This window comes from Bacillus rossius, chromosome 5, assembly GCF_032445375.1.
Source record: "Bacillus rossius redtenbacheri isolate Brsri chromosome 5, Brsri_v3, whole genome shotgun sequence".
NCBI lineage: Eukaryota > Metazoa > Arthropoda > Insecta > Phasmatodea > Bacillidae > Bacillus > Bacillus rossius.
The window spans coordinates 25000456-25028067 of NC_086333.1; the positions used below are offsets into that span (position 1 = coordinate 25000456).

At 36.2% G+C, this 27612-nt stretch overlaps 1 protein-coding gene across 1 annotated transcript in view; it reads left to right on the forward strand.

Annotated features, from left to right (window-relative positions):
• The first annotated feature begins 10049 nt into the window (after positions 1-10049).
• Positions 10050-27612, forward strand: part of LOC134531654 (carbonic anhydrase-like) — a 45869-nt gene continuing 28306 nt past the window's right edge. The window contains exons 1-2 of the mRNA XM_063367421.1: positions 10050-10129; positions 25294-25353. Of these exons, the coding sequence (XP_063223491.1) occupies positions 10096-10129; positions 25294-25353 (94 nt within the window). The 5' untranslated portion in view covers positions 10050-10095. The remainder of the gene's footprint in view (positions 10130-25293; positions 25354-27612) is intronic.

The following is a 27612-nucleotide window of genomic DNA, read 5'->3' on the forward strand; positions in this document are numbered from 1 at the left end:
TTCATAGGAACGAAAATCGTCCCGGCCCGAGCGACTTCAACATCGCCGCAGTACAATGCACACTACCACACTCAGAACACTTCTGCAGTCAATCAATTATACAACCATCTTAACAAATATACCAATTTAAAGCTTAAAAAATACATAAATTTATTCATCTTAATGTTCATGTCAGTCAATTTATATAACTGCAATAAATAATTCCATTCTTCATATATTCGGATAAAAATCTTTTCCTAATATTATTAAAGAATTGCATGTGTAGTAAAACATATACAAACTTTTAACTTTTAATTTTATTACGTAAAAAGATGCTTTTGTAGACAGCAAAGTAAACATAATTAATAGTAATAACGTTTACGGGTTGAAAATATTGTGGATCGTTCAAGAAGCTATTATTTAGGTCTTAAATGCATGTTTTTGGTGATACGCACAAGGTCTACAGCGGTAAACTTTCGGTATGTTATTAAGCATAGTATAATCTACCACTGTACAAAAATTCGGCTTTTGAAAAAGTATTGAGGATGAATACTTTGTTTCCTGGTCTAATTATAGAGATTTAACGAAGGCTGCTAGCCAGCACACAATTCAACTTAAAATAGCTTAATCATTTATGCTAAATATTTTACAATAGACCCCTTGATTTATTTATTTTAGATAAAATAATTGAATTATAGTAATGATATAATAAAAGATATAAAACCTGACTTTGTAGGTACTTAACGATTTATATTTTCGTACTTTTTATGAAGCATCAAACTAATTTTTTAATATTTCAAAATCTTAACACATTTTCGGATAAAGGCTTGGTTAAAAATCTTGCATTGTCTGGTTGAAAATAAAATGATGAATTAGGATTATAAACAATAATTAATTGGTATTTATATAATTTTAAATTTAAATACTATTTTTTAATATAATATCTACCAACAGATAGAAATCATATGTCTCTTAGTGTTTTCGACTGAAACATTGCTAACAGAAATAATTTAAGAGTTGATTTTTAAATTGTATAAAGACTCGTTCATAAAGGAAAACCAATAGAAGTATATATATATATATATATATATATATATAGATGTAAATTAAATACACTCTATCGTATAAAATAGATAAACAAGACCAATTATAATTAGTGACGCTATGTCGCGCCCGCTGTGAGAGTTACAACCGCCGCGCCACAGAACGATACACGCTGTGACACTCGGGCCTCTCTAGAACGCAAACTTATTAACCTAGACTCTTTATAAAAACACTACCTTAAAGCTAAAAGGATACACAAAAACATTTATAAGAAAATGTTTCGCATTAGGCTTTTCAGCTTTGTGTAAATCATATTTTTATCAAGGGTGACAGATATAAAAAAAGTATTTTATGATTTAATCGATGCATATATTATCTTTAATATTATACTTTGGAATATTTATAACACGAATGTATAAATAGCGTTTCTAGATTATTTTGATAAGTTTACGGAGAGTCTACGTTTCAAACTGTATGAAAAAGAAGTATTTTAATGGACTGCTGAAAGTCGCTGTCATCTAGAACTTAAATGCACTTTTTCGGTGATACGCACAAGGTCTAATGCGGTAAACTTTCGGTTTGTTGTTAAGCATAGTCAACTCTACCACTATGCAAAAATTCAGTTTTTGAAAAAAAATTTCGATGTTTGTGCCTTGTTTCCTGGACTAAATGCCGTGGGTAGCAGACAGGCGAACTCCAGCCGTGGCCCGCTACGCTGGCCACCAGTTTTTGTTATTCCCTTGCCCCTTTCCTTTCGCAGTACGGAACGAAGGTCGTGTACGGCCGGAGAAGAGGGATAAGCCGAGTCACCCCTACCCCTCCTGTTGTAAAATACGGAAGAACACAGCAGGGCAGGGGGGGGGGGGGAGCTTGAATGTTTCTTCGAACCACCACGGCACTTGGTGGAAGAAACACAATTTTTGAGCGCGGCAGGTCATTTCAAGGCTATGTAGGCGGGCCCCTTAAGTAAAAAATCCTTCATGCAGAGACCGATTTCTCACAAATAATCAGGAACACTCGGAGAAAACCATCATATGTCTAGCCAGAAATAATCAGGAGCACTCGGAGAAAACCATCATATGTCTAGCCAGAAATAATCAGGAGCACTCGGAGAAAACCATCATATGTCTAGCCAGAAATAATCAGAAGCACTCGGAGAAATCCATCAAAATATTAACAAGAATAATCGGGAGCACACGGAGAAAACCATCAAAATATTAACAAGAATAATTGGGAGCACACGGAGAAAACCATCATAATACTGACAAGGATAATCAGAAGCATTTGGAGAAATCATCAAATTTTATCAAGAATAATCGGGTGCACACGGAGAAAACCATCATAATATTGACAAAGTTATTCAGAAGCATTTGGAGAAAACCATCAAATTTTGACAAGGATAATCAGAAGCACACGGAGAAAATCACCATAATATTGACAAGGATAATCTGGAGCACGCGGAGAAAACCATAATAATATTGACAAGAATAATCAGAAGCACACGGAGAAAACCACCACAAGTTTTCTTTGATATCATAAAAATACAGAAAAAAAAAAATTAAATTAAAAAATTAATAAAAAAATACATAAATAAATTCTGGCTTGTACTAGAACTTTATCTTTGCTCAACAATGAGAAGTTCACAAGCTAGCAGAATCAGTTTTTGAATTTTTACTATTTCTCTGTAATAAAAGTGGTAAAACTTCATGCTAATTTATTTTTACTGCGTAATGAAGCTCAAGAATGCCTTATTTCCGAATAGTGATCATAATGTATGAGACAAACCCCAGATACAAATTCCTAAGTGCACACGCGTAGAAGTGCAAAATAATGTTCACGTAAAGAATCTCCTTGACACTGAGTGAGCTGCGGAAGTAAACAGTGAGAGAGCCAGTGCAGAGCAAGTAGACCGATGGTGGACAAATGAATAGCTTGAAGTCGTCTAATTCACTGTACAGCCATCTAAATATGTGACTGAGACCGCTTCACGTTTATTGCTGCAAACAAACTGTTTTGTAGGTCTCATTTCGACTATCATAATAAGTGCGAGACATTTTCAACCTTGACTTTAAAAGCGATTACACTTATGACGTAACGTAATTTTCCTTTGGATGAAAATGTACGCTGTTTGCTTTCGGTATCGTCACTTTGCAGTAATCCATTATAGGCAATATATTTTCTTATCAACTAAGTAAAGTAAATAGTTTCCCGTCCAATCAAAGTCATTTTTGACAGCACCTTAAGAACGACTCACGATTATACGTCTCTCACTAGCTGTGAGAGATATATATGTTTACAAATATAACATTCAGTGTTTCAACTTCAGATTTTGCTTTGAAATTTAAAGCTATTTTCTATTTTTTGTTGTTGTTTGGATAAAGTGAAAATGTGTGTAAACTTAAGAAATAAATCGGCTTTATGCAAATACTTAAAAAAATGTATTTTTGAGGTTGTTACTTCATAGCCAATGTCAAGCAAAATAAGTTATAATTTCTAGCCTAGAGTACCTATTTTATGGCGCCAACAGTAGAAAATGAAGACAGTTTAAGGAATTATTAAATAGATGATTTTGCGTACTAAAATTGTTAAAGACTTAATTTACTTTATTTTTAAATCATAAAACCTTTTAAATTGTACACTTATGCATTGTTAAATAAATAATGATTTTAAAGTAAATTCATAATAAGCTAAACAGCGAAGTTACCGACACACGTGTAAGAAAAGAACAAATGTTTTTACTAAGTATAAATATTTCTAGAAATAAAGTGACAAAATAATGCTAATTAGTTACTTTTTTGAATACAATTAACGACACAAAAATTTTAACAAATCACAGACGTACACATCGATAGTATTATTTACATAATAAAGGATACAGTTTTTCTGTATTTCGTGTAGCGCAGAGATGGAGAGGTCTGAGAGCAGTGAATCCTGGCACATAAATTCATTAGGAGGCATTCGTTAACAATTCGAAGCGAAATGTTCAAAATTAGATATAGTTATTTTTAATTTAACTTCTGAGAATTCCCCCTCCCCATAAATATAGTTTTCCAACCCAAAATATTCTATTCGAGTATTTAAGTAGAGAAACAGCTATCAGACTCTTTTCTGGTTCATTATCACAATGTTTGCTTCAATTGTATTTCATTATAAAAATGTATTCCTTTCCCTAAAGCAGTCGCAGTGGTCTTTAACATTGTTTTATTACTAACCTTATTTGAAACTGCAATCTACATGTTAATACTTTCTCTGTTGTATTTTTGTGTAAATTTTTATTACGTTCTTTCTGCCTTAACAAAAGCAAATGTGTATTAAAAGGAGCTCAATGTTATTACAATATTATATTGTCTAATCCAAGATTACAAGTCTTTTATTTTTTCTTAACATAATTTTTGTTTGTTTTATAAAATGGTTTAAAAAAATTAAATATAATATATATTTTATATTTGGTGCGCAGAAGGAGCGGACATTTGAAGCGTGGTTTCAACGCACTCACGCCGAAGGACGGCGGTGAACCAAAGAGGAAAAGCAGTGGCGTACCCACAGTGAGGGGAGTGGTGGACTTAAGTAGCGTGGCAGTCACTCACTGAGTGATCACAGTATAGGCTATCTAAACAAAACAAATAGTGTTTTAATAGCGAACACAGGTACGTAGTCACTGCAACAGTACTATGGATCCATAATGAGCAGTGCGAGAGTGTTCTACCTGTAGCCTTCCGTAGCGTCGCACGGGTACATCAGCTTGTTTTGAATACTGGCATTAGCGTGTACAACTACTGTTGTCACAAATATATGAAAACTGACAGACACGGAAATGTAAGAATAGACGTAGTAATATTGACGTACTTGCGTCACATCTTATCTTAATGCTTTCTTGCGAAATTTTGTTTAAAAATTGCGTAACAAAAAAAAAAACACTGTAACTAAAACTAAGTATTGCAACATATCCAAGGACTCGACGGACTTCCCACCTGCTGTTTTCAAAGAAAGCGCACGAAAACAATAGATAGCAAACACACCTACGACCCCAGGCCAAAAGTGTGCTATCTCCTCATTTATGATTTGCAATATCGAACATGCATTTTAAACTGAATTGGTACAATTTCGGAAAACAATTTTAATCAAAATCAGGAATGTTGGACCGGGACTGGAACTCGAATGCTAGTCTAACGTTTTACCGTTGAGTTTCAATGATGGGTTCATATGTTTAGTTATTTTAAAAAATCACGTTATGTGCAATGTCAAGAAACAAAACGTCAGAACTCTTAACTGGGAAAGAGAGCTGAGTTAAGTGAAAACTAAGCCATAGAAGAAATAATATTAGTTTCAGTCTAAAATATTATTACCAAGTTTTTTTGTTTAATGGTCCCTAGGCACTAAAACTTTTGTCGACGTAAAATTTTTGTAAGTATATTAATATATATATATATGATAAATACATTACTTTTATATGTACACGATATCTACCGTTCATTTGCACAAATTTAATCTACACTGATACATTAAATAAAGACGTGAAAAATCTCGGTTGATTTCATTATTGGAAAATTCGGAATAGAAAGGTTTGAACAGGGAAAATTTATGAAATTCTTAACAATCACTATAACGACCTTTATTTCAAAATTAGTTATAACTTAGAATATGCTTTACTTCCTAAGAGTAGTACCAAAAACATTTGTTTGAAAGTTTTTGATTTCGTCAACAATTAGAATAAAGGGTAAAAAATAGAATTTGGACAAAACTGTTAATAACTCCTCTAGTACACACAGTATGAAATATGTATAGTTATTGTAATACAAATGAATAATATCTTAATCTTTTGTCTAAAAATATTTTTGCAAGGGATTTCAAGTGGCCTTTGGACATTTTCGTTCCAACATACAGACATACGTATTAACACAAAAATGTATTTGAACCTGTAAGCTGAGCCGGAAGGGATAGTTAGTGTTACACATATGCGTTTCACATTTCCAACAAGGTTGACGCTAAGGCCTAGCGCTCGCGGTGTGTTGGTTCGCACAGCTTCGACATGACTGTACTTTACGATCCGTGAGTTTTTGCACAATTGATACCAACATTCCGAAACCTTTGTGGTCTCCATATTTATTTGAAGAAGATTGCATATTCAGTTTTTTTTTAAAATCAAGTACAAGTTTTACGTGTTTATTCACATCTTAGAGAAAAATACAATCTAGCCTATTAATAAATATAAAAATTAAATTAAATTCATTGATATTCATGTATAATTGACTTAATGTGTCAAAGGGTAAAATTAATTTACATGGCATGCGTTACGATTATATATCCGAAATTGTTTTTTAAAAAATAAAATAAATAATATATAAATAAATAAATGTACTAAAGTATTATCATAATATTTATTATAGGTACAACATTAATATTTAATTTAGAACTAGCTGGAGTTACCTTCACATCACCGGAGCCGGAGCCGGAAGTCCCATCGAAGGTACAGAATATTCTGGGACCTTCTAGAACATTCTGGAAAATTATAGAACACTCTGGAAAATGTTAGAATATTTTCGAATATTCTAGCGCATTATAGAACCTTCTTGAAGATTCGATAATATTATAGCTCATTCTAGAACATTCTGGAACCTTTTAGATCATTAAGGAACATTCTACACAACCTCCGCCATTTTTGCACTCGGTTCCCAACTGCTTTACTGACTTCCGATAAGAATTCCATTGGTGCGATGCGCTCTTTTGACAATCATATCTTCGAACCCTATCCCTGCAGTGTCAACCGTTTAGATTAGCAGGTATTTGACAAAATTCTTCCTTCAAATCCCTTCATAGTAAAATTATAAATAATCCACTTTTGTAATTGTTTATAATATCTTGTAAACATCTAAGCATACATGTATATTGTATTTTATATGCATGATAACATAGTCTGAGTTACACAGTTAATACCAATAAATGTTGAGGTATATTGATTTCAAATCTTCATATAAGACTTTAGATTTTAAAGTTTTTCATGGAAAGAATTTCATACAAGCATTTAAAAGAATTAAAAATTCTGTTAAAGCAAATAATTTTAAATAAAGCTGTTCACAGTCATATCCAGAATAAAATAGGTCCAACGACATGTAGTAGGTATTTGCTGCAACTGTAATTTATATATTGTTACAAGCGCAAGCAGGGCCACGACACGCGTCGGGTTCGGAGCTGGCTGGCGGCCCCGCACGGTCACTGACGTCATGCGCCATCCATTGACGTACGTAAGAAATGCCACGCATGCCTGCCCGGATTACAAGGGTCGTCGTTCCCCCCCCCCTCTCCTTCTCGGCGCCGGACAGCCTGTGGGAATTTCGCGGGCCATCGCGTGAGATAACAATGCCCTTCTCGACACTTCGGGCGTTGGGTCGATACAGGATGACGCGACTGGCCCCAGCCGCGCTCGTTACTTCTAGAAGGGCGCCAGGGTCTATATAAGACAGGATGCCGGCCTCCGCGACGGTTGCTCGGCGAGTTGGAGTGAGCTCCTCGGTGAAGGATAGTGCGACGGCGGCGATAGAGTGCGACTAGAGTTCGGTGACGGAGGTCCACGAGGAGTGCTGCGGCGAGAGTTGCGCGACGGGTGCGGCCCAGCGAGGTGTGCGGTGTGTAAGGACTTGAGATACTGAGTGCGAGTAATTGATTAGTAAGCATTTTATGTAAGATTATGTACTAGTGTTGCAAATATTAGCAGTCAATAAAACCGTGCAAAAAATTATATAAATATTGGGCTATCCCTATACGCACCCAGTTCTTCCCACACAACGATTATTATTAAAATCGTAACAATATAATATGAATATATTATAAATATATAAGGAATAAATTAAAAGGAGATCTTGTGAAGACACTGTTGGAGGCTTAATTAATTTGCAAATCAGTTTTAAGTCACTCAGGTTTATCAGATAACAAATGTTTCACGACTTGTGTCGTCTCGAGATTTCTCTCAAATAGCTGCAGCCAAACTCGGTGAAACGAGGCCAAACTGGAGTGCATCTTACCGGCCAGTGCACTGCGCAACCTGATGTGTCTCTGCTGCTTGCCACAAGTTCAGAACAGCATTTAAAGTTGTCGTCTCGTATATAGTGGAGTGGAACATGCTTACATAACGATGGACCTGCTTTGACCTCCCGCGAGGTATCCGATGATTTTACATTCTCGTGTCCAGTTCAACTTGCACATATTGCTGGGCGGAAGAGAGTCACGTGGTTGCGCGTGAAATACTGATGTGATGCAAGGGCGTAGCCAGGATTCTGTGAAGGATGGTCCAGTATGACATTATATAATTTTTTTACAATTATGTGTTATTTACAATGTAATTAAGGGAAATTTTATAATTGAAATTGTTTGTCACACTAAAATCACAGCGAATAATATAATTTAAGTAATCCAACAATTACATATAGAAATTTTAAGAAATGATTTTGCTTAAAAAAAATAATGCTGGACATATTGATTTTTTTTTACTTTTTTTAATTGTTTTAATACTTTGTTATTAAGTAAATTGTTAGATTTAACTAAGACAAGTCATAAATTAATATATAGTCATTTTAATAAATACACAAAACACACATTTTAAGTTTGTATGAAAGACATACTTATACATATGCAAACAGGCATTAAATACAGACTGTACTTGGAAACAAAATTACTGATGTTTTGGTGTTTGAGGGCTGTAATATGGAGGAAATATACTAATGTTACCCAATAAGGATTATGATAATATATTTGTAGCCATATGTTGCTAAATTGCTGTTAGTTTTAAACTCAGATGTATCATGGTTAAATTCCGGAAAGGAGGGTGCCGGGCCCCATGACCTCCTCCCATCCCCATGGCCTAGTCTCTGTGGTGGCATGTGATGACCGGTGAAGGGTCAGGGCCCCATGACCTCCCATCCCCATGGCCTAGTCCCTGTGGTGGCGTGTGATGACCGGTGAAGGGTCCGGGCCACAGGACCTCCTCCCATCCCCATGGCCTAGTCCCTGTTGTGGCGTGTGATGACCGGTGAAGGGTCTGGGCCACAGGACCTCCTCCCATCCCCATGGCCTAGTCCCTGTTGTGGCGTGTGATGACCGGTGAAGGGTCTGGGCCACAGGACCTCCTCCCATCCCCATGGCCTAGTCCCTGTGGTGGCGTGTGATGACCGGTGAAGGGTCTGGGCCACAGGACCTCCTCCCATCCCCATGGCCTAGTCCCTGTTGTGGCGTGTGATGACCGGTGAAGGGTCTGGGCCACAGGACCTCCTCCCATCCCCATGGCCTAGTCCCTGTTGTGGCGTGTGATGACCGGTGAAGGGTCTGGGCCACAGGACCTCCTCCCATCCCCATGGCCTAGTCCCTGTTGTGGCGTGTGATGACCGGTGAAGGGTCTGGGCCACAGGACCTCCTCCCATCCCCATGGCCTAGTCCCTGTTGTGGCGTGTGATGACCGGTGAAGGGTCCGGGCCACAGGACCTCCTCCCATCCCCATGGCCTAGTCCCTGTTGTGGCGTGTGATGACCGGTGAAAGGTCTGGGCCACAGGACCTCCTCCCATCCCCATGGCCTAGTCCCTGTTGTGGCGTGTGATGCCCGGTGAAGGGTCTGGGCCACAGGACCTCCTCCCATCCCCATGGCCTAGTCCCTGTGGTGGCGTGTGATGACCGGTGAAGGGTCCGGGCCACAGGACCTCCTCCCATCCCCATGGCCTAGTCCCTGTTGTGGCGTGTGATGACCGGTGAAGGGTCTGGGCCACAGGACCTCCTCCCATCCCCATGGCCTAGTCCCTGTTGTGGCGTGTGATGACCGGTGAAGGGTCTGGGCCACAGGACCTCCTCCCATCCCCATGGCCTAGTCCCTGTTGTGGCGTGTGATGACCGGTGAAGGGTCCGGGCCACAGGACCTCTACCCCCCGGCTAAGACACCCTGCGGCGGCGTGTGACGGCTGGTGAGGCCTACAGATTGCCGCTCGTCCCAGGTGTTCCCGCCCTGGTGCCCCGTGGCGTAGTGAGCAGATAAGCTCGCGGCTCGGGGTTTAAATGGCTGCGGCCGTGGCTGCGGGCTCCCATCGAGCGACATGGAGGGAATGCGCTGCTTGCTTGTCATCGCTGGTAAGTGTCTGCGCGCGCCGAGACTCCGAGACAAAGCTATTGTTACAACCCATCATAAGGCGGGTTATTACATACTGTCCTGAAACCCGTGCAAGTTGGGTTTGGGATAATACTTATGTATGCAATACTAATTATTGCAAGTACTAGATTTTGGTAACTGCCATATTATTTTATTCAGGTTTTACTTATCGTTTGACAGCGTTGTGTTAATAGCATACACGTGCTACAACACAAAATTAGGATTTTCTAGATGAAAATGCCATTAAGGATTATAAGAAACTATTACAACCAAGGTTTTATTTTGAAGTTTGAATACGAGGCCCAAAGTTTTATGATGTCTCCAGTGAGTTTAATTTATGACCTGCATACAGTGTTTGCATTGTAATGATATCAACAGGAATTCACAGCAAACCTAGTTTCAAATATGTTTTGTTTATAGTTGTTAGTCGTAATGTGTTTGATAAAAAATACAGGATGTCCATAGAAGAATGTCCCAGTTTCAGTGGTAAGTTATAACAGTTTAATTAAAATTATTAACAACAAATCATATCTCAAATCGAAGGTAAACTAACATATATTTTCTTACAAATGTTTATTATGTGCACCTTTATTAATAAGGCACACATTAAACAAAAGTACCATTACTCCTACATTTTGGTTATCAAGCCCGCAGTAATGGAAGCAATAACCTCTTCAGTTCTGTGTCTCAACTCTGGTAAATAATTTGGTAGCGGCGGAACGTTAACCCGATCATTTATTAAGACCCAAAGGAAAAAATCGCATGGCGTTATGTCAGGTGAACTTGGAGGCCAGCGAAAGAGAGCTCTGTAATCTCGTCTCGACCATTGCGAACAATCCAACGGTCAGGGACTTCGACGTTGAACCACTCTCCGACAAAGAGATTCCAATGGGGAGGGGCTCCATCCTGTTGCCAAATAAATGTTACTGTCATCCTCTACTATTTGGGAAAGAGCCATTCGTTCGCGCTTCTAGCGAGAAAACAACAAAGCAGTATTCGTGCATGTGCTTATCTAAAACTGTTTGAGGTACTATTTAACTATGACCTTGAGCCAACACTCTACAACGCTTAAAACGGATACTATTAACATTTATAACTGGGACATTCTTTTATGAACATACTGTATTTTAAAAAGACTTTTAGGTAAACAATCTAATTTTAACACATTTGTGCGGAATTAATATATTTTGTGCAAATTTTATATAAAATCAGTCCACAAGTCTGCCATAAAATTAATGGTAAAAAAAAATGTATGTACTTGTAAAGCCTATTTAATACACTAAACAAAATATTTTTAAGAGGAATCTTTAATGACTTAAGACATGAACTGTTACACAAACTGCTTGTCTATATGGCATATATCACATGCTCATGCGAAGAGTTAAGTTGTATTGCCACTTCCGGAGTCCTACATATAGTTTCTGAACAAACTTAAACTTTTCTGATTTATATCATAACATATACTAGCAGTTTCTAATCACGTTTATCTTAAAACGTTATAACACATATTTATTAAAAAAATTGCCTCAAATTTCAAAAAAAGAACTTAAGTATAATAAATATAATGTGTGTAAGAATATTTAAACTATTAATCGTTTACAATTTGTTACACGCCATGACATGACTAAAAACAAAGTTTCGGGTCATATTAAACTGATATAACAATTGCCTTGAACGTAAATTAAAAAATTCCAAACAAGGAATTTTGTACAAAAAGTGTTGAGAAAAATATAAGAAAAATATTTTAGACCATCATTAAATATTATAGGCAATATAAAAATTTAGTATATATTTGGCAATTCTACAGATTTATCATAGTTAATTTGTTATCAAAAAACATTAATTAAAAAAATTAATATTAATTTTTTTATAAAATTAAAACTAAACAAATTATTATTTTTTAAAAGATCTATGTATGTTAACTTTTAAGTCATAATCAATTACAGAACTAAATTTTAGTAAAACAATTTTTTAATTGTCAATTTTTTTTCAGTGTTATTACAGAAAATGTCAATCAGGACTAAGTAAAATAATAAGAATCACCGATATAATTTGAAAAATAAATATACTTTAAAATAATATTTTATTCTCGTGGATATAAACTACCTGTTAAGATGTTATTAAAAAATGTGGTTCGATATAAAATTTATTCTCTCATAAAAATGTACACCAAATCAACATCACGTGAAAGATAAAGTTAAAAATGATTAATAAGTAGAGACCTGCAAAATTCGCGGATTCATTTCGTGATATGCTACAATTCAAATAATTATACCTTAGCGCTGTTTCGACTGTTAATCTGGAGTAATGAGGACCAATTAGATACCCTCGCTCAAAGAAGTGTCGAATCACAGGCCACCCAGTCGAGACGACTCACAAGTCAGCAGGCAATGAACAGGTGGCATTTGCCCGAGTGTGTAAAGTGTAGTAGAGTCTATCCTGGAGTTCACTGAATATGCGAATTTTGCAGGTCTCTATTAAAATGATACAGAAACGATAAATTTTTCGTATTCACAACAGCGGCAACTTAACCACAGAGATTAATATAGCCTAGCTGTTATTTGAAGTATATGAAGATATCGGAGCCATTCGAGTGCTTTTATATAATTTAATTTTCATTGTTTTAGTTTAGTTTAGTATATCAATAAAAATCTGTTTTGTAATATTTTTAAATTTAATAAATATGATAATATTCCATACCATTTTAAGTCTCAAGTAACGTTTTTGAGGTTAATAATATTTTAATATAATTTTAAAGCTTACACATGTTTAGAGGTTTGATTTAATTTGACTATTTTGAGCTTTGATTTAGTAGACCAGCCAATTGTTTGATTACTGAACATTAGTTTAAAAGGGTTTTTGTATCTGAAATGTTTAATTTTTCCTTAAATAAAATTTCAACATTGAGAATTAAGGCGGTATATAAACAAAACTACTTACTGGCTTGTCTTGAGAGATATGACCAATGTGATAACAAAAATCCTTTTTATTTTATTTTATCCGTTAGAAAAAAAGCTGAAAATACTAACACTAGTCTTCCTTACACAGAGCACCGCATGGCTAAACTATGTCATCTCCTACTAACTGACACTGTTGCGAATATGAGTACACAGTAAAGTCGCTTATGTTATAGTTACTGTAATTATCAGAAAATTCAAAAATAAGCTTGTAAGGTAACAGTAGCATGAAATTGCTTTGGACAAATGTTTCATTTAAGTAGCAAAATTAATAAAAGCAGTTACCAACTCCCGCAGGAGCAATTTTGTTTGCTTGAAAGTCATTTTATCAAAATACATTGCTGTCTTTCTTCGAACACTATTTGTTGCAGGCTCATTTTAACTATACGAACACATCTTATTGAATGTTAGCCCAACATCCAAGGTACATTAGAAAAGACTACTGGCAGTTGCAAAATATATTTACAAACAAATATAAAATATTGATAAAGATAACACACCAATTATTGCTTCGCAAACTCTTCAAAAGTTACGAGACTTGAACTAGCATATAAACTTGCATTTAAGAAGTGGCCCTGGCATTTTATGACAGGATTATGTAGACAAAAGACTCTTCACGTATCTACACATCTTTATGCTTCTCCAAAAAGCAAATAAAACTGCACACACGTTGCAGAACATTCATATGTTACGGTGGATACTCTGATAGTTGTTTTTAAAAATTGCTCCTTACAAATGTGAACTATTTACATTACAAAATACCTTTGTTAAATTGCAAAAGTTTCTTTCAATCCCACACACATTTTAAATTAAAGGGAATGAGAAAGAAAACAAAGCATGTTTTATAATTTTGTTGAAATCACATTTATTCGGCTTCATGCAAATAGTGTTTTTAGGCATTGTAACACAGATTTTGATTTCAAATAACATTAAAATACATTTATTTTAATTAAGAAGAATTGAAAATAAACGCGCATAAAATTTAATGCAAATTACTTGAGTAGTATATAATAGGTCATTCTGCGCCAGGGATCAGGGTTGGGGAGCCGAAGCCGATGTCCACCATCTTGGATTATGACGTCACGGCGGCCATTTTGGTTTCAAAATGACTCAAAATTCATCAAAATTGTCTCAAAATGAGTTAAAATTCCAAAAACATTTCCGTTTTCGCGAGAAAAATTTTGGTTTAGAAAGAAAATTTCACATTTTTGTCCTTAAAAATGCTAATGGCTTCAAATGTCCATAATGAGGCTTAACAATCCATATCAACTGCATCCCATAAGACTCTGACGACATCTTTGATTATACAGTCACCGTTGCAATTTCCGTTATCACCGCTATCTAAAATCTTTATTTATTATCTGATTTTAATGAAAAAAATTCTAAAATTTATAAAAAAATGAATTTAATTAAAATATAAAGAAAAATGTAAGTCATGGAGTCTTCGGTTCGAACCCGATGAGGGAAACAATAAAAAAAATTCGACAGATCTTTCCTCCACGGAAGCCGCCGCCAGACAAACCTTCCACCACTAATGCAAAGGTATATATCGACAGCTAGTATAACGTTATGTCCGCCATCTTGAAAATCTATATTCATGTAGCTATAAATTCGGGAAAAATTCCCAAAATATTAAAAAACTCCAAAATTAATAACAAATATAATTAATCAAAATTTAATAAAAAATATTTGAAAACACTGTTGTACATTTTGTTACGGTCGGCATCTTGGATTATAGAAACGTTGCACATTTCGTTATGACCGCCATCTTGGACAAGTATGACATAATCGTAGCGCGTTTCTTTACGGACATTATCTCGCATTCTAGATAGTTGCACTTTTCGTTATGTCCACCATCCTGAAAATCCATAATTTCTATGCTAGAAATTAGGAAAAATTATTAAAATTCATAAAAAATAAATTAAATTTTAATAAAATATTATTTAAAACACGCACTTATATCCTTGGTTCGGCCCTGGTCAGGTGAAAAATTAAAAAAAATGATGCTAGATCCTCCCTCCATGGAAGCCACTGACCAACTGACCTTCCACCACTAATGGTAAGGTATATATGTATATATATCACCAGATAGTATGACGTAATGTCCGCCATCTTGTTTTAGTCTGCTGGAGGCCACAATCATGTTTTCGTCTGCTAGAGTGCGCTACCGCCATGTTAATTTAATTTCTTTCGCAAGAGTGTAATATTAATTTATTATTACTGATGTTCACACCATCTTGAAATTCAGGCACAATTTTTTTAAATGTGTAATTATTCAGCTAGAATTTCGAGAAAAATTACAAAACCATCAAAAAATAACTTGTTAATTTACTGATTTAATCGTTACTTGGTTCGATCCTTTGTCAATACAAAAAATATAAGTTCAGTAAAAGTGGCCAGGCAAGTATTTGACGTTCAGGAACTACCAGTAGGTGATAAAGCGCGTCCAGTTGGTGACCAAGCATGTATATTCTGTGGCCAGGCATGTATTTAGCGTACAACCATATTCAGGTTGTTGGTTAGACACGTCCAGTTGGTGGTTAGGCACTTCCAAATTGAGGTCAGGCTAACACGATCAGTTAGTGGGCAGGCACATCCAGTAGGTGACAAGACGTATCCAGTTGGTAGTTAAGCCTTTTTATTCAGTAGCCAGGCATGTAATCGGAGTCCAGGTGCATTCAGTTGGTGGCCGACATGCCCAGTTATCAGCTATGCATGTCCAGTCAGCAACAAGTCTTGACAGTTGGTGGCTAGGGATGTATTTGGAGGTTAGGCGCGTCAGGTAGGTGAAAATTCGCGAGCAGTCGGTAGCCAGGAATGTCTGTTCAGGTACCATCAACCATTAGGTGGCAAGTCATATCTAGTTGGTAGCCAAGCGCGTCCAGTAGGTGGTCAAACACTTCCAATCAGCAGCCAATAGGTATTTTTTCACTGATACTCGACGAACATTTTTAACAGTTCATGCACAAAATCATACGCATGGGCCAAGCGTCACCGAATCACTAGTTTATATACAACGATATGCGACCAAAATTGAAAACAGGTCATGTTCAATGTCACGACAATCAATACCAATTGTCTCCGAACCATGAGGCAAATCATGTCCTAAATATAGACTTATTGATTCTCATTTGTCTTCAAATAGGAAGCACATATGGACGAAAAATCGACGTGGTGTGATACGATCTCATCACATGAATACGATCTCAACAATATGCGATAGTCACCAAAGCCCCATTTGCTCCAAAGATCCAATCGCTCGAAGTGATCCAAGTGCTTCAATGCTCCAATTGCTCCAAAAGCTCCAAAGTTCCAAAGGTCCAATTGCTCTAAAGTTACAACAGCTCCAATTGCCCCATGTTCTCCAATGCTCTAATGGGCTCCAATTGCTCAAATGCACCAATTGGCCAACAGCTACAAGTTCTCAAAAGCTACAATAGTTCCAAAAGTCATTGGTCCAAAAGAGAATGATTCAATGCTTCAACGTTCCAACAGCTCCAAGTACTCCAAGTGCTTCAATGCTCCAATTGTTCCAAGAGATCCAAAGCTACAAATCTCCAATTGCTCCAAAGTTACATGAGCTCCAATTGCTCCAACTGCTCTAATGGGCTCCAACAGCTCCAAAGTTCCACCAGCTTCAATTGCTCCACGTGCTTCAATGTTCCAATTGCTACAACAGCTCCAACTGCACCATTTGCTACATAAGCTCCAATGCTTCATTTGCTCCAAGTGCTCCAAAGCTACAAGTGGTTCAATTGCTTCAAGTGCTCCAAAGCTTCAAGTGATGCAATTTCTCCAAGTACTCCAAAGATCCAAATGCTACATCATTCATTTCTCCAACAGTCTTTTCTCTCCAATAGTCATTGGCTCCAATAGTCATTGACTCCAATAGTCAATGGCTCTAATAGTCATTGGCTCCAATAATCTTTCGGCTCCTATAGTCATTGGCTCCAATAGTCTTTTGTCTCCAAATTTCATTGACTCCCACAGTCATTGGTTCCAATAATATTTAGACTGCAACAGAATTTGGCTCCAACCGAAATTGTTCCAATAAAAATGGGCTACAATAGCCATTGGCTTCAATAGTCATTGGCTCCAACAGTATTTTGGCTCCAACAGTCATTGACGCCATCAGTCATTGGCTCCAACAGTGTTTTGACTCCAATAGTAATTGATACCAACAGTCACTGGCTTCCATAGTCATTTTCTCCAATAGTCATTGGCTCCAGTAGTTACTGGCTCCAATATTCATTTGCTCCAATAATCATTCGTTCCAAGAATAATTGACTCCAACAGTCATTGGCTCCAATAGTCATTGACTCCCAACAGTCATTGGCTCCATTAGTCATTGGCTTCAACAGTCTTTTGGCTCCAATTGTCATTGGCTAGAACAGACTTTTAAATCCAACAGTCATTGGCTCCAGTAGTCATTAGCCACAATTGTGATTTATTCCAACATTAATTGATTCCAATGTTCATTGTCTCCAACAGTCATTTTCTTCAACAGTCATTGGCTCCAAAAGTATTTGGGCTCCAATAGTCATTAGCTCTAACAGTTATTTGCTCCAATTGTCATTGGCTTCAATAGTCGTTGGCTCCAAATAGTCTTAGGTCTAACTGATATTTGGCTGCAAGACTAGAAGGCTACGAAGTTACAAGACTACAGGACTACATGACTACACAGCTCCGTTCAGCAGCTAGAGTTAATTTATCATGTGCAAAAAAACTTATTTCAAGTTGTACTGATTCTTGCCAACATATGTCGTCTCGTTTTGAGGTAAAAAAAATATATTTTATGTGAGATGCGGTATGCTTACTAACGATCCCAAAGATGGATGGCTTTGCTAGACACAAAGAAGAAGAAAGTTCGTTCATCATAGTTCTTCTCAGCTATCTGAAAACATATTATTTGAATGAAAAATGATTGTTTTTTGTTGGAATGCCACCCGATAAAAATATTTTTAATGATAATTTGGTAGCAGAAATCCACATTTTAAATGTAACTCAAAATAAAATTACGTGACTCTTAAGTAAAAGATTTTTCATGCAGAGATAGATTTCTCAGAAATAACCAGGAACACTCTGAGAGCATCACCAGAAATCTGGATAGGAATAATCAGGAGCACATAGAGAAAAAAAAAAATCAAAATTGCCAGGAATAAACTAAAGCATTTATTCCTTAATATCAGAAATATCATAAAATGACATGAAAAAATGAAAATGAAAATAATAAAAAAAATGAATGAAAATTTTCAAACATCTTTGGCTTGTTCTAGAACTCTATCGTAGCTCAACAACGGAGAAGTTCACAAACTGGCGGGAATGGTTTTTGTAATTTTTCATTAATTATTATTATTGGAACTAATATGTACTACTTACTTGAGAAAATTGTTTTAAAATTTTGGTTTAACAAATAACTGCGAATAATATAATGCCTTGATTTAATTCGAATAATGAATAATAATTTAATTATATTTTGTATGGTTTTTTAAAAATATTACATATTAATTATTTCTAAATTTTTAAAGAGTTGCGTTTTTATACTTCTTTGATTTAATTTCCTTTGTGTTAAGTTATGTTCTATACATTAATGAATGTTTCTAAGTTATCGTTTGTTCTGCCGTGTTACTCTCAGTTTGCTGGGTCGTGTTTCAATCTCAATTCCCCGCTATGACTCCAGTTATGAGCACGGAATCGGCACTACTATAACTCTCTGAGCTGAGTAATGAGATGTTCTATGCAAGGTGTCACAGCGTAGGTATAGTTATGTAGAAGTTTAAGTGTAGTAAAGTATATGAGGTCACAGGTACTACAATTACACGTTAGCGCCACGACTAACCAAACAACATTTGCTGTGAACAGAGTACTTAATTAAAACAATTTAAAGATATACACAAAAAAATTACAAACACCTAAACTAATTTTACATTAAATAATATTTATGATATTAATTGCGAAACCATACATAATGTAACGAAAAATCGTAATATTTAACCAAAAACGTTATCATTAAGACTAGTTAATGCTACGAACACTTGATCTCAGAAGCATCGAGTTTGCAGGTGTACATCACTGTGTTAATGAGCCAACGCTCAATGTTGTGCAATATTCGAGTAATTATATTGAGTAATTATGGAAGTGGAATATGAACAGTAGGAAGTTCAGGAATCAGACAGATGGACTATGCTAGTTATTTTGGAAAAAATTACAATTATTAAAAAAAATTAATCAAATTTTAATAAAATATTATTTAAACACGGACTTAAGTCCTTGGTTCGAACCCGGTGAGGTCAAAAATATAAAACATATCGATAGATCATTCCTCCACGGAAGCCGCCGCCCGACTGACACCCCACCACTAATGCCGAGGTATATATCGATAGCTAATATGACATCATGTCCGCCATCTTGTTTTCGTCTTCTGGTTAATTATTTTTTTATGAAGTTTAATTTTTTTTTCCAAAATAACTAGCATAATAATTACGGAATTTCAAGATGGCGGCCGCAACAAAAATTGCAACGATATAGAATCCCAGATGGTGTCTGTAACGTAATACGCAACGATTATGTCATACACATTCAAGATGGTGCACGTAACGAAATGTGCAACATTTCCAGAATCCAATATGGTGACCGTAAAGAAATGTGCAACAGCAAATGTGGTGGCAGAACGGAAATTGCAAGGGTGATATCGTAACCCAATATGGTGGCCATAACATCCTAATTGTCAAAGTACGGCTTAGAGCGGCTAGTCGCTAAGGAATTTAACCAGTTTTTAGGAATTTCGACGCCGATGGCATTTTTAAGGGCTAAAATGGGAAAATCTTTCTCAAAACGGGAATTTTTCCCGCGAAATCGGGAAATTTTTTATTTTTAATGTTTTAATTTTTTTTAGCGTAATAAAAAAACGGGAAATTTTGGCGGATCTTTTGGGCAAATTTGGGCAAATTCAGGGTTATTTTTGGCAAATTTTGAAGGTCAAGGTCATCCAAGATGGCCGTAGTGACGTCAGAGTGGTTGGTCATTGACCCGCTCTCGGCTCCATAGCCAGAAGCCCACTCCAGGAGGAACTTTTATATACTACTCATTATAAATATTAGCCTGAAATATTTTAAAACACATAAAATAGCACTAAGTATATTTATGTATATTTGTTTTTGCTTCAAAGACCTAATAAGTCAGTAAATACTTCCAACAAACAAACCTGAATCTTATTGAAATGATTCAGAATAATTATTATATTAAATTCGCCCTTGAGCTTTACAAGCACGCATTCTATCACTGTGTTACCGAGGCTATTGAAACTTTAGAAGGAAAATATGATTTATTAATATTGTAATTCCTCTTTTCTTACGAATTTATAACTTGAGATCACTTTTTAAACTGACTAATTTAGTTTCCCAAATATATTCTTATGCCGATTCTCTCCTCGTCGCCTGAAATAACGGCCAATTTCAGGGTGAGTAGGTACTCACCTTCGATTGTGGTGCGTATCCAAGCGAGTCCATTGTCGGGGAACCAAGGTTCAGGTACCTCTTCTAGCTAACTCGTCGGCCATCGTCCATCTCTGTGGAACGGAGCCCAGCGAGTGGTAGTTCCCTGCGAACCCTGGTATGGCTCGTCTACGAGTCCTCACGTGTTCTGATTCCTCTGGACACCACACATCTCGCGAGTGGATGGATGGTAGATAGGAGCGGATCTCTACCAGCGATGTCCCCGGCCATTCCAATCGTCTAGGTAGTCTTCCCGATGTCTCAGGAACGGAGTCGCAACTACTCGTACAGCTAGTAGCCAATCGTGACGGTTTGCCTCACAGTCGATTCCCCGGGTTGTCTTGTTGCTCCTCGCCGGGCACGGCACTTCCCAGCACTTGCTTCGCAGACGGGCACACGTCCAGCGAGCGACTGTTCTTGGGTCAATGGTAGCACCGGAATCGACTGCGATTGTTACCCGTTGACTGGCTCCCTACTCGCCCAGCGAGTAATCACTCGTGGTTGGAGGTTATGGGAGTCTCTCAACACCTCTCTCTGACATCTTGCACTACGATTCTTCGCCGCGCCGAACAGCGCTCGACGCCCTTCACTGTGGCGTTGGGCTGATCTTTGGCTGTCTTCGGATGCCGTTGCACATCGCCAAATAGTTTTTTTGTTTTTATTTACCAACATCACATTATTACTTGAAGCAATATTTCTTCAATTGTGTTTAACAGGAAATGTTTTAAATGTGTGTTCCAGTATCTAAGCCGCTCCTGCATGCTTAAAAAAGCATTCGATCGGAGATGGGCACATAAAGGAAAAACAATTATTATATTCTAATGAAGTTATTAGGGAAATAAGATATAATAAAACCTATTGACTGCAAAATTTTTTTGCCGATGGACTAATGGAAAAATGACTCAGACAAAATTCCAAAAATACCATTTGCCTACATCTTTCATAGTATCAGAAATCCTTAAAAACAGAACGAGTTACGATCTTTGAAGGTCATAACAGAATCCTCCACTCATTGTTTGATAAAGAAAAAATGAAAAATAAAACACAGTTCCTTATTAATAAAATCTATACAATAAAACAGGGCAAACCAAAATCATCGCTATAGCTTGTAAGTGTGACTTGCCTCGATAAGACGAGGTTCTTTCGTTAAGGAGGGTCAATTAGGTCTAAATCACGCAACCTCTAATGAGAAAATGGTACTTGGTCGTAATACTGGGCGATGTTGGCAATAAATTGATTAAATTGAAGTGCTTCTCGATAATAATAGACAGTTTTTGCGATACGATGGATGATCATTTTTTGTTCATCGACTCCTGTCACTACGTAATGCTCATCAACTACTGTACGCTATGGTTTGCCCAAAATTATGCAAAAACAGAAGTTAAACACTGCTCGGATTGGCCGCATGTCCGACTGTGAGGTTGTGACCTAGATCGCAGCCCATAAAACAAAATAAGGAAGACCAAAATTTGTCATGGTCATATTCGTGTCACTAAGGGTATAGGACAAGCTGGTTTCAGTATTAATCAGACTGCATTAAAGGCTGTGCGGGCTTGTGTGGTCATGTGTATGGGGTGGGTGGTCCAGGTAAGAATTTTGTCCAAATGAACTCTTAGATTTTTTGTGCTGGTGACTCATTGAAGGCATTTCCCCATCACAGTAGGCGCAGATGGTGGGCGAATATTTTTTTTTTTCATAAAAAGAGAAGATAATTTTCGGAGTTGGAAAAAAACCTCCTAGAGTTTGCAGTAGTTTGTCAGGGTTCTAAGACACATCTGTGATTAAGTGCTCAAAATGTGTGTGTATTGGCATGTGACCAGTAGGGTGGTATCATTCGTATACAGAAGAACTCGATAATTTTATACGGTAGGTACAGTTCCAATTTATATGGAGAAAAGAAGTGGACTTAATAATTGATCCTTGGGGAACAACAAAAATAATTGTATGTGCAAGAGAAAGATTAGCAGCTACACATACAATAAAGTACGACGACCTGATGAGTAACTATGTAGAATGGTTATTATCCATTTAGGATATAATCCGAAACTGTTCGCAGTTTAGTGAAAAGTGCATCATAATGTAGGGAGTCAAATGTCAGTGTTATGTCGAGCAGCACAAGGAATCCGCGATCTTTGTTATTGAAACCGGCTTGATCAGTGTCTAATTAAAAAATTGAACTGAGTGGGTGGGAGGATCTGTAATTTGTCTGTGAATAGCTGAAGACGAGATGGTAGGATTCTCTTTGCCACCTAGGACAATATGGAAAGGAGGGAGATGGGTCGATATGCTGTTTTTAAATATAGTGGTTTCCCACATTTAAGGGATAGGTATCAATCACTACAGCCATCTTCCATGGTTCATGAAAACAACATAGGTGGAATATGACAGTTATATTGTTTAAATGTACACAATATTTGTGGGAAAGCTTTTTTAAAAGTCGAGCTTGTAGCAGATCTGCTCTTGCTGCTGATGAACATCGTAGTTTCCCTAAAGTCAGAACAAACTCTCTTGGCAAGGTAAGCATCCTGCCTTCCAAAGATTCTGAGAGGCCGAGAGAGAATTTAAGGGTGGTTAGGTCGGCTCATAGTTTACTAGGTAGAGCTGGGTTATTACTTAATATCTGTTGAAAATGAGTAGGCAGTGCAGCTGCCTGTTTGCGGGAAAATTTAAACTGCATTACCTTCGGTTTCAATGGTGGAATGTCTCGATGATAGGTTCGCATAAGTATGAGAAATTTACATATTGTCTCTGTAGTCATTGACAGATCACATAGTCTGGCATAGTTCGATAGCAGCCGCGAGCTTCACTAAGCGTATGGGTTTCGCCAAGGAGAAGGATAGGAAGTTGCTACATCCTACCATATTACTAATGAGGTGGATAAACAGAAATGATACACTCTCTTTGTTTACGTGTCTATGACCTACAGTTTATGATGTTCTATTATAAAACTTAATATCTCCTTTTTCACTCCATTAGAGATGGAATTTCGAAATTACTTATATGTAGTCTATGTCACTTTCCGGTCCATAAACTATCTATATGCAAAATTTCATGTATATCCTATGCTCCGTTGCAGCGTGAAAGAAGAACAGACGAACACACTTCCACATTTATAATGTTAGTAGGGATTTGTAGGGATAACTACTATGTCAATAATTTATATTTTAAATTTGTGTTTGTTAAGCCATATAAAACTATAACATACGTATGTTTGTATTGTTGTAAGTTAAGTACGTTGTGACGTATCAGGCGTCACAATGTTATTAATCTGGATTTTGAAAGCAACGGGTATTTAATTTTTTTTTTCCAGGCTGGCGTCCAAGTTGTGAAAGTTAATAAAATCCTTTAAGATGGCTTAGCATCGGTCTGGATGATCAGTCATTATTTAATTAAGGAGGTGTCTCACGATACCTTAAGCAGGATTGTGTTCATTTAATAAGCAGATTCGGCTCCTGAGTAATGCATACCATTTACTTTTAATGGCTGTCGTGTAGTCACGCCTAGTGTTTTACATAAAAATACGAGTGTGAACCAAAAGTGATTGAATTCATGAATATTGTGTTTCTTCTGAAGAACTATATAATCTTAACGCTCAGCGTAAAATTAAAGATTAAAAAAAACATTTAAAGTCACTCAAAACGATTTGTGTAACCAGTGGTCTTGGTAAATATATCAAGAAACTAATTATCTGGCGAATCTAAAGGAGAATAGTTTTTTTAGTATTTTTTAATAACTGGTGACACAAAATCAATGTATTTTATAACCACGTACCATTCAAATGTGAGAAAATTTGCATTTATACAGTTGTGCCCACCGTAATTCCTGCATGTATCCCGCATGCTCAGTAACTAAAACGTATGTGTAAGGGATTCAACAATAACACAAGTATAATATCTCGCACTAACGAGACAATACAATATAGTAATCATTATTTGAAATAATATAAAGTTGTATTGCCTGTTTGATTGTCTTTAATGTATGTTTTTATTCTTCACTGTCGTATGCATAGTTAAATCAAAATATAATTTCATTCATTAAATGTTCTATTCATTGAATTGAATGTTATTGTGTGAGAGTAACGCTTCCATCTACATCCTATGCCAATGGTACATGCTCGTATAAGTTTTATGTGTGACTTCCTAAGTGTCGATTAGCACATGATCCTTTGCACATATATACAAAGTAAAGAGAGCAGTGTCTAACATAAAACCCTTGTTACTTGTTAAATATTTATGTAGTTTTCAATTTTCAAATTTACTATTATAAAATAAAATTTATTTTTACAAGTAATAAGCAAGTTCACTTATTGTATGTCAACATGTAAGTTTAATGCAACAGTGCTAGTTCACGACGCTACAATCCCGATTTGTGTACTAATATACAAAAACTAAACTTATATTGTTACAATAATAATAAGTGTTATGATTATATGCAACAACTGAAATTGCAAAACAGCTTTTTTGGTTTTTATAGATAAGAGTTAATATTTAAAGTATGTAAGAAATTCTTTCCATAAAAAAAATAAATGTTTATTTTTGTTAATATTTCCCATGAAAAAAATAAAAATATTTTGCTTTAATAGTGTGTTGAAATTATTATAAACTCATACATTTTTTAAACCATCTTATTATGGGTATGTATGTGTGATTTCTCGTTTAAGTATAAAACATACAGTTTTGTTATTACCTTTTTCAGTTTTCGGTGGAAGCAAATTTGCTAACTCAGCATCGCCAACTTACGATTATGAAGCTCAAGGTAAGTAAAAAATTAATTAATCTTAAATAACACTTTATTAGCGTAATAAGAGTTAAGGTTCTATTCATTGTGTACAGTTAAATATTGTACAATGAAACAGATATGAGAGGGGTACCTAAAGAATACGAGTTTGAAATTTAACACTGAAACCTTTCATGTTCCTTCATATATGGATATTAATGAAACACAAATATTAAGTTGAATTCTTGTAAAATAAACTTTAGTAAAAATTCTCAAAAATATTCTTAAAATAATTTTTTTTTCAAATCGAAAGATTCATTATAGGTTTAATTTTTATTGTTTTATATATTAAAATATGGTTTCCAAGGGTTTTCATATTTTATATTTTCTTACTTTTTGCTAGTTTCTCGGGAGCATTTCTAAACAAAAAGACATTAAATTTTTTAAATGGTATAGAATATTTATTGATTTTAAGAAAAAAACATTTTAAATAATACATTTCAATTAATTTTTGTTGAGGACAGGATTCTGATTAACAAACAAGATTTTACAAAATAAATAATTTTTTATCAAGACTATTTACAGAGGGTTGTTAATTAAATACGATAACATGTTTGTTTGAAAACATATTATATGTTTTAAGAACATTTTTATTCAAATAGTAAGCTAAAAAACGTTGTTTACTTAAAATGATAAACTTATAGAAATAATCAATGATTGTTGACCGTTATTTTAAAATCCAATCTTATTCTGCAGATTTATTGTCGTTATGCGAGGTATATCTTTAAGCTTTTGAGGATATATTTTGTCCTTTAGAGCTGAGAAGAAGTTATGATGCTGGCATTATTGCTATTTTATGAAAGCCATCGGCTCAAAAATTCAATGGTTTTAAAACCATTGGCTCCAAAAGTCTTTGGCTAAAACAGTCGTTTGCTTCAAAACTTTTCAGCTCCAAAAATCATAGGCTCCAAAAGTCATTGGCACCAAAAGTAAACTTATGGTTAACTACAATGCTTTCAACTGTCTTTGGCTCCAACTGTCTTAATCTCGAAGGGTTCTTGGGCTACAAAAGTAATTGTCTCCAAATGTTATCATTTTTAAAGACTTTGGCTCGAACTGAGAATCATTATCATGCAAGACGAACTTCCTCCTCCATGGTATCTAACGAAGTCCTCCTTCTATGGTATCGTGAGTAAGCATCCCGCATGCCACATGAAAGAGCGGCTGCCTGTACAACACATCATGTGGCGCTAACTGATGCAAGAATCGGGACTACTTGCAACAAGTTATTTGTATGAGGTAAATTAACTATCGCTGCTGAATGGAGCAATTGGAGCCAGTTGCAGCCTTGTAGGCTCATATCCTCGTAGCCTCGTAGTCTTGTATTCTTTTAGTAAGGTAGTCATGTAGCCTAGTAGTCTAATAGCATTTTTTGACATTAAGCCTCGCAGCCTTGTAGCTTTGTATTCTCATAGACTTGTCGCTTCATAGCCAAGAATCCTGTAGCCATGCAGTCTCGTAACCTGTTTCCATGTAGTCTCGTAGTCTCGTAGTCTCATAGCTAGTTGGAGCATTGAAGACTCGTAGTCTCAAAGCACTGTTGCATCGTAGTCTTGTAGTCCTGTGGCCTCGCAGTCTCTTAGCCCCATAGCCTCGTAGTCATGTAGTCTAATAACTTCGTAGCAAAGTATCCTTGTAGCCAAATGTTGCTGGAGCTGTTAGACCTAAGAGCGGTAGAGTCGATGACTTTTGGCACCAATGAATTTGGAGCATTATACTGTTGGAGCCAATGACTTTTTAGCCAATAACTTTCGAAGTGAAAGTCTTTTGGAGCCAAAAGGTTTTGGAGCCGATGACTTTTGGAACCAATGACCTTTAGAGTCATTGACTTTTGGAGCCAAAGACTTTTGTATCCAAAGACTGTTGGAGCCAAATAACTTTGGAGCCAAAGACTTTTGGAGCAATTGACTTATTTTAGCCAATTTTTTATGAATACTTTTGGAGCTATAACACTTGGAGCCAAATCTGTTATAGCTATAGTCTTTTGGAGTCGATGACTTTGGTCAAATGACTTTGGAACCAAATACAGTTGGAGACAAAGACAGTTGGAGCCAAGTACAATTGAGGTATTGTATCCTCCTGTAAATTGACAATCGCAAAATATTAAGTTGAATGTTTTTGATAAATACATATTTTCCTTTATATGTTCGCTAAGAGGGGAGAGAGGGTTGAGCTTATGGTGGTGCCTTCCTGTTGCATGTAGATCTGCCTCTTGAATGAGAATAAGGTGGAAGAAAC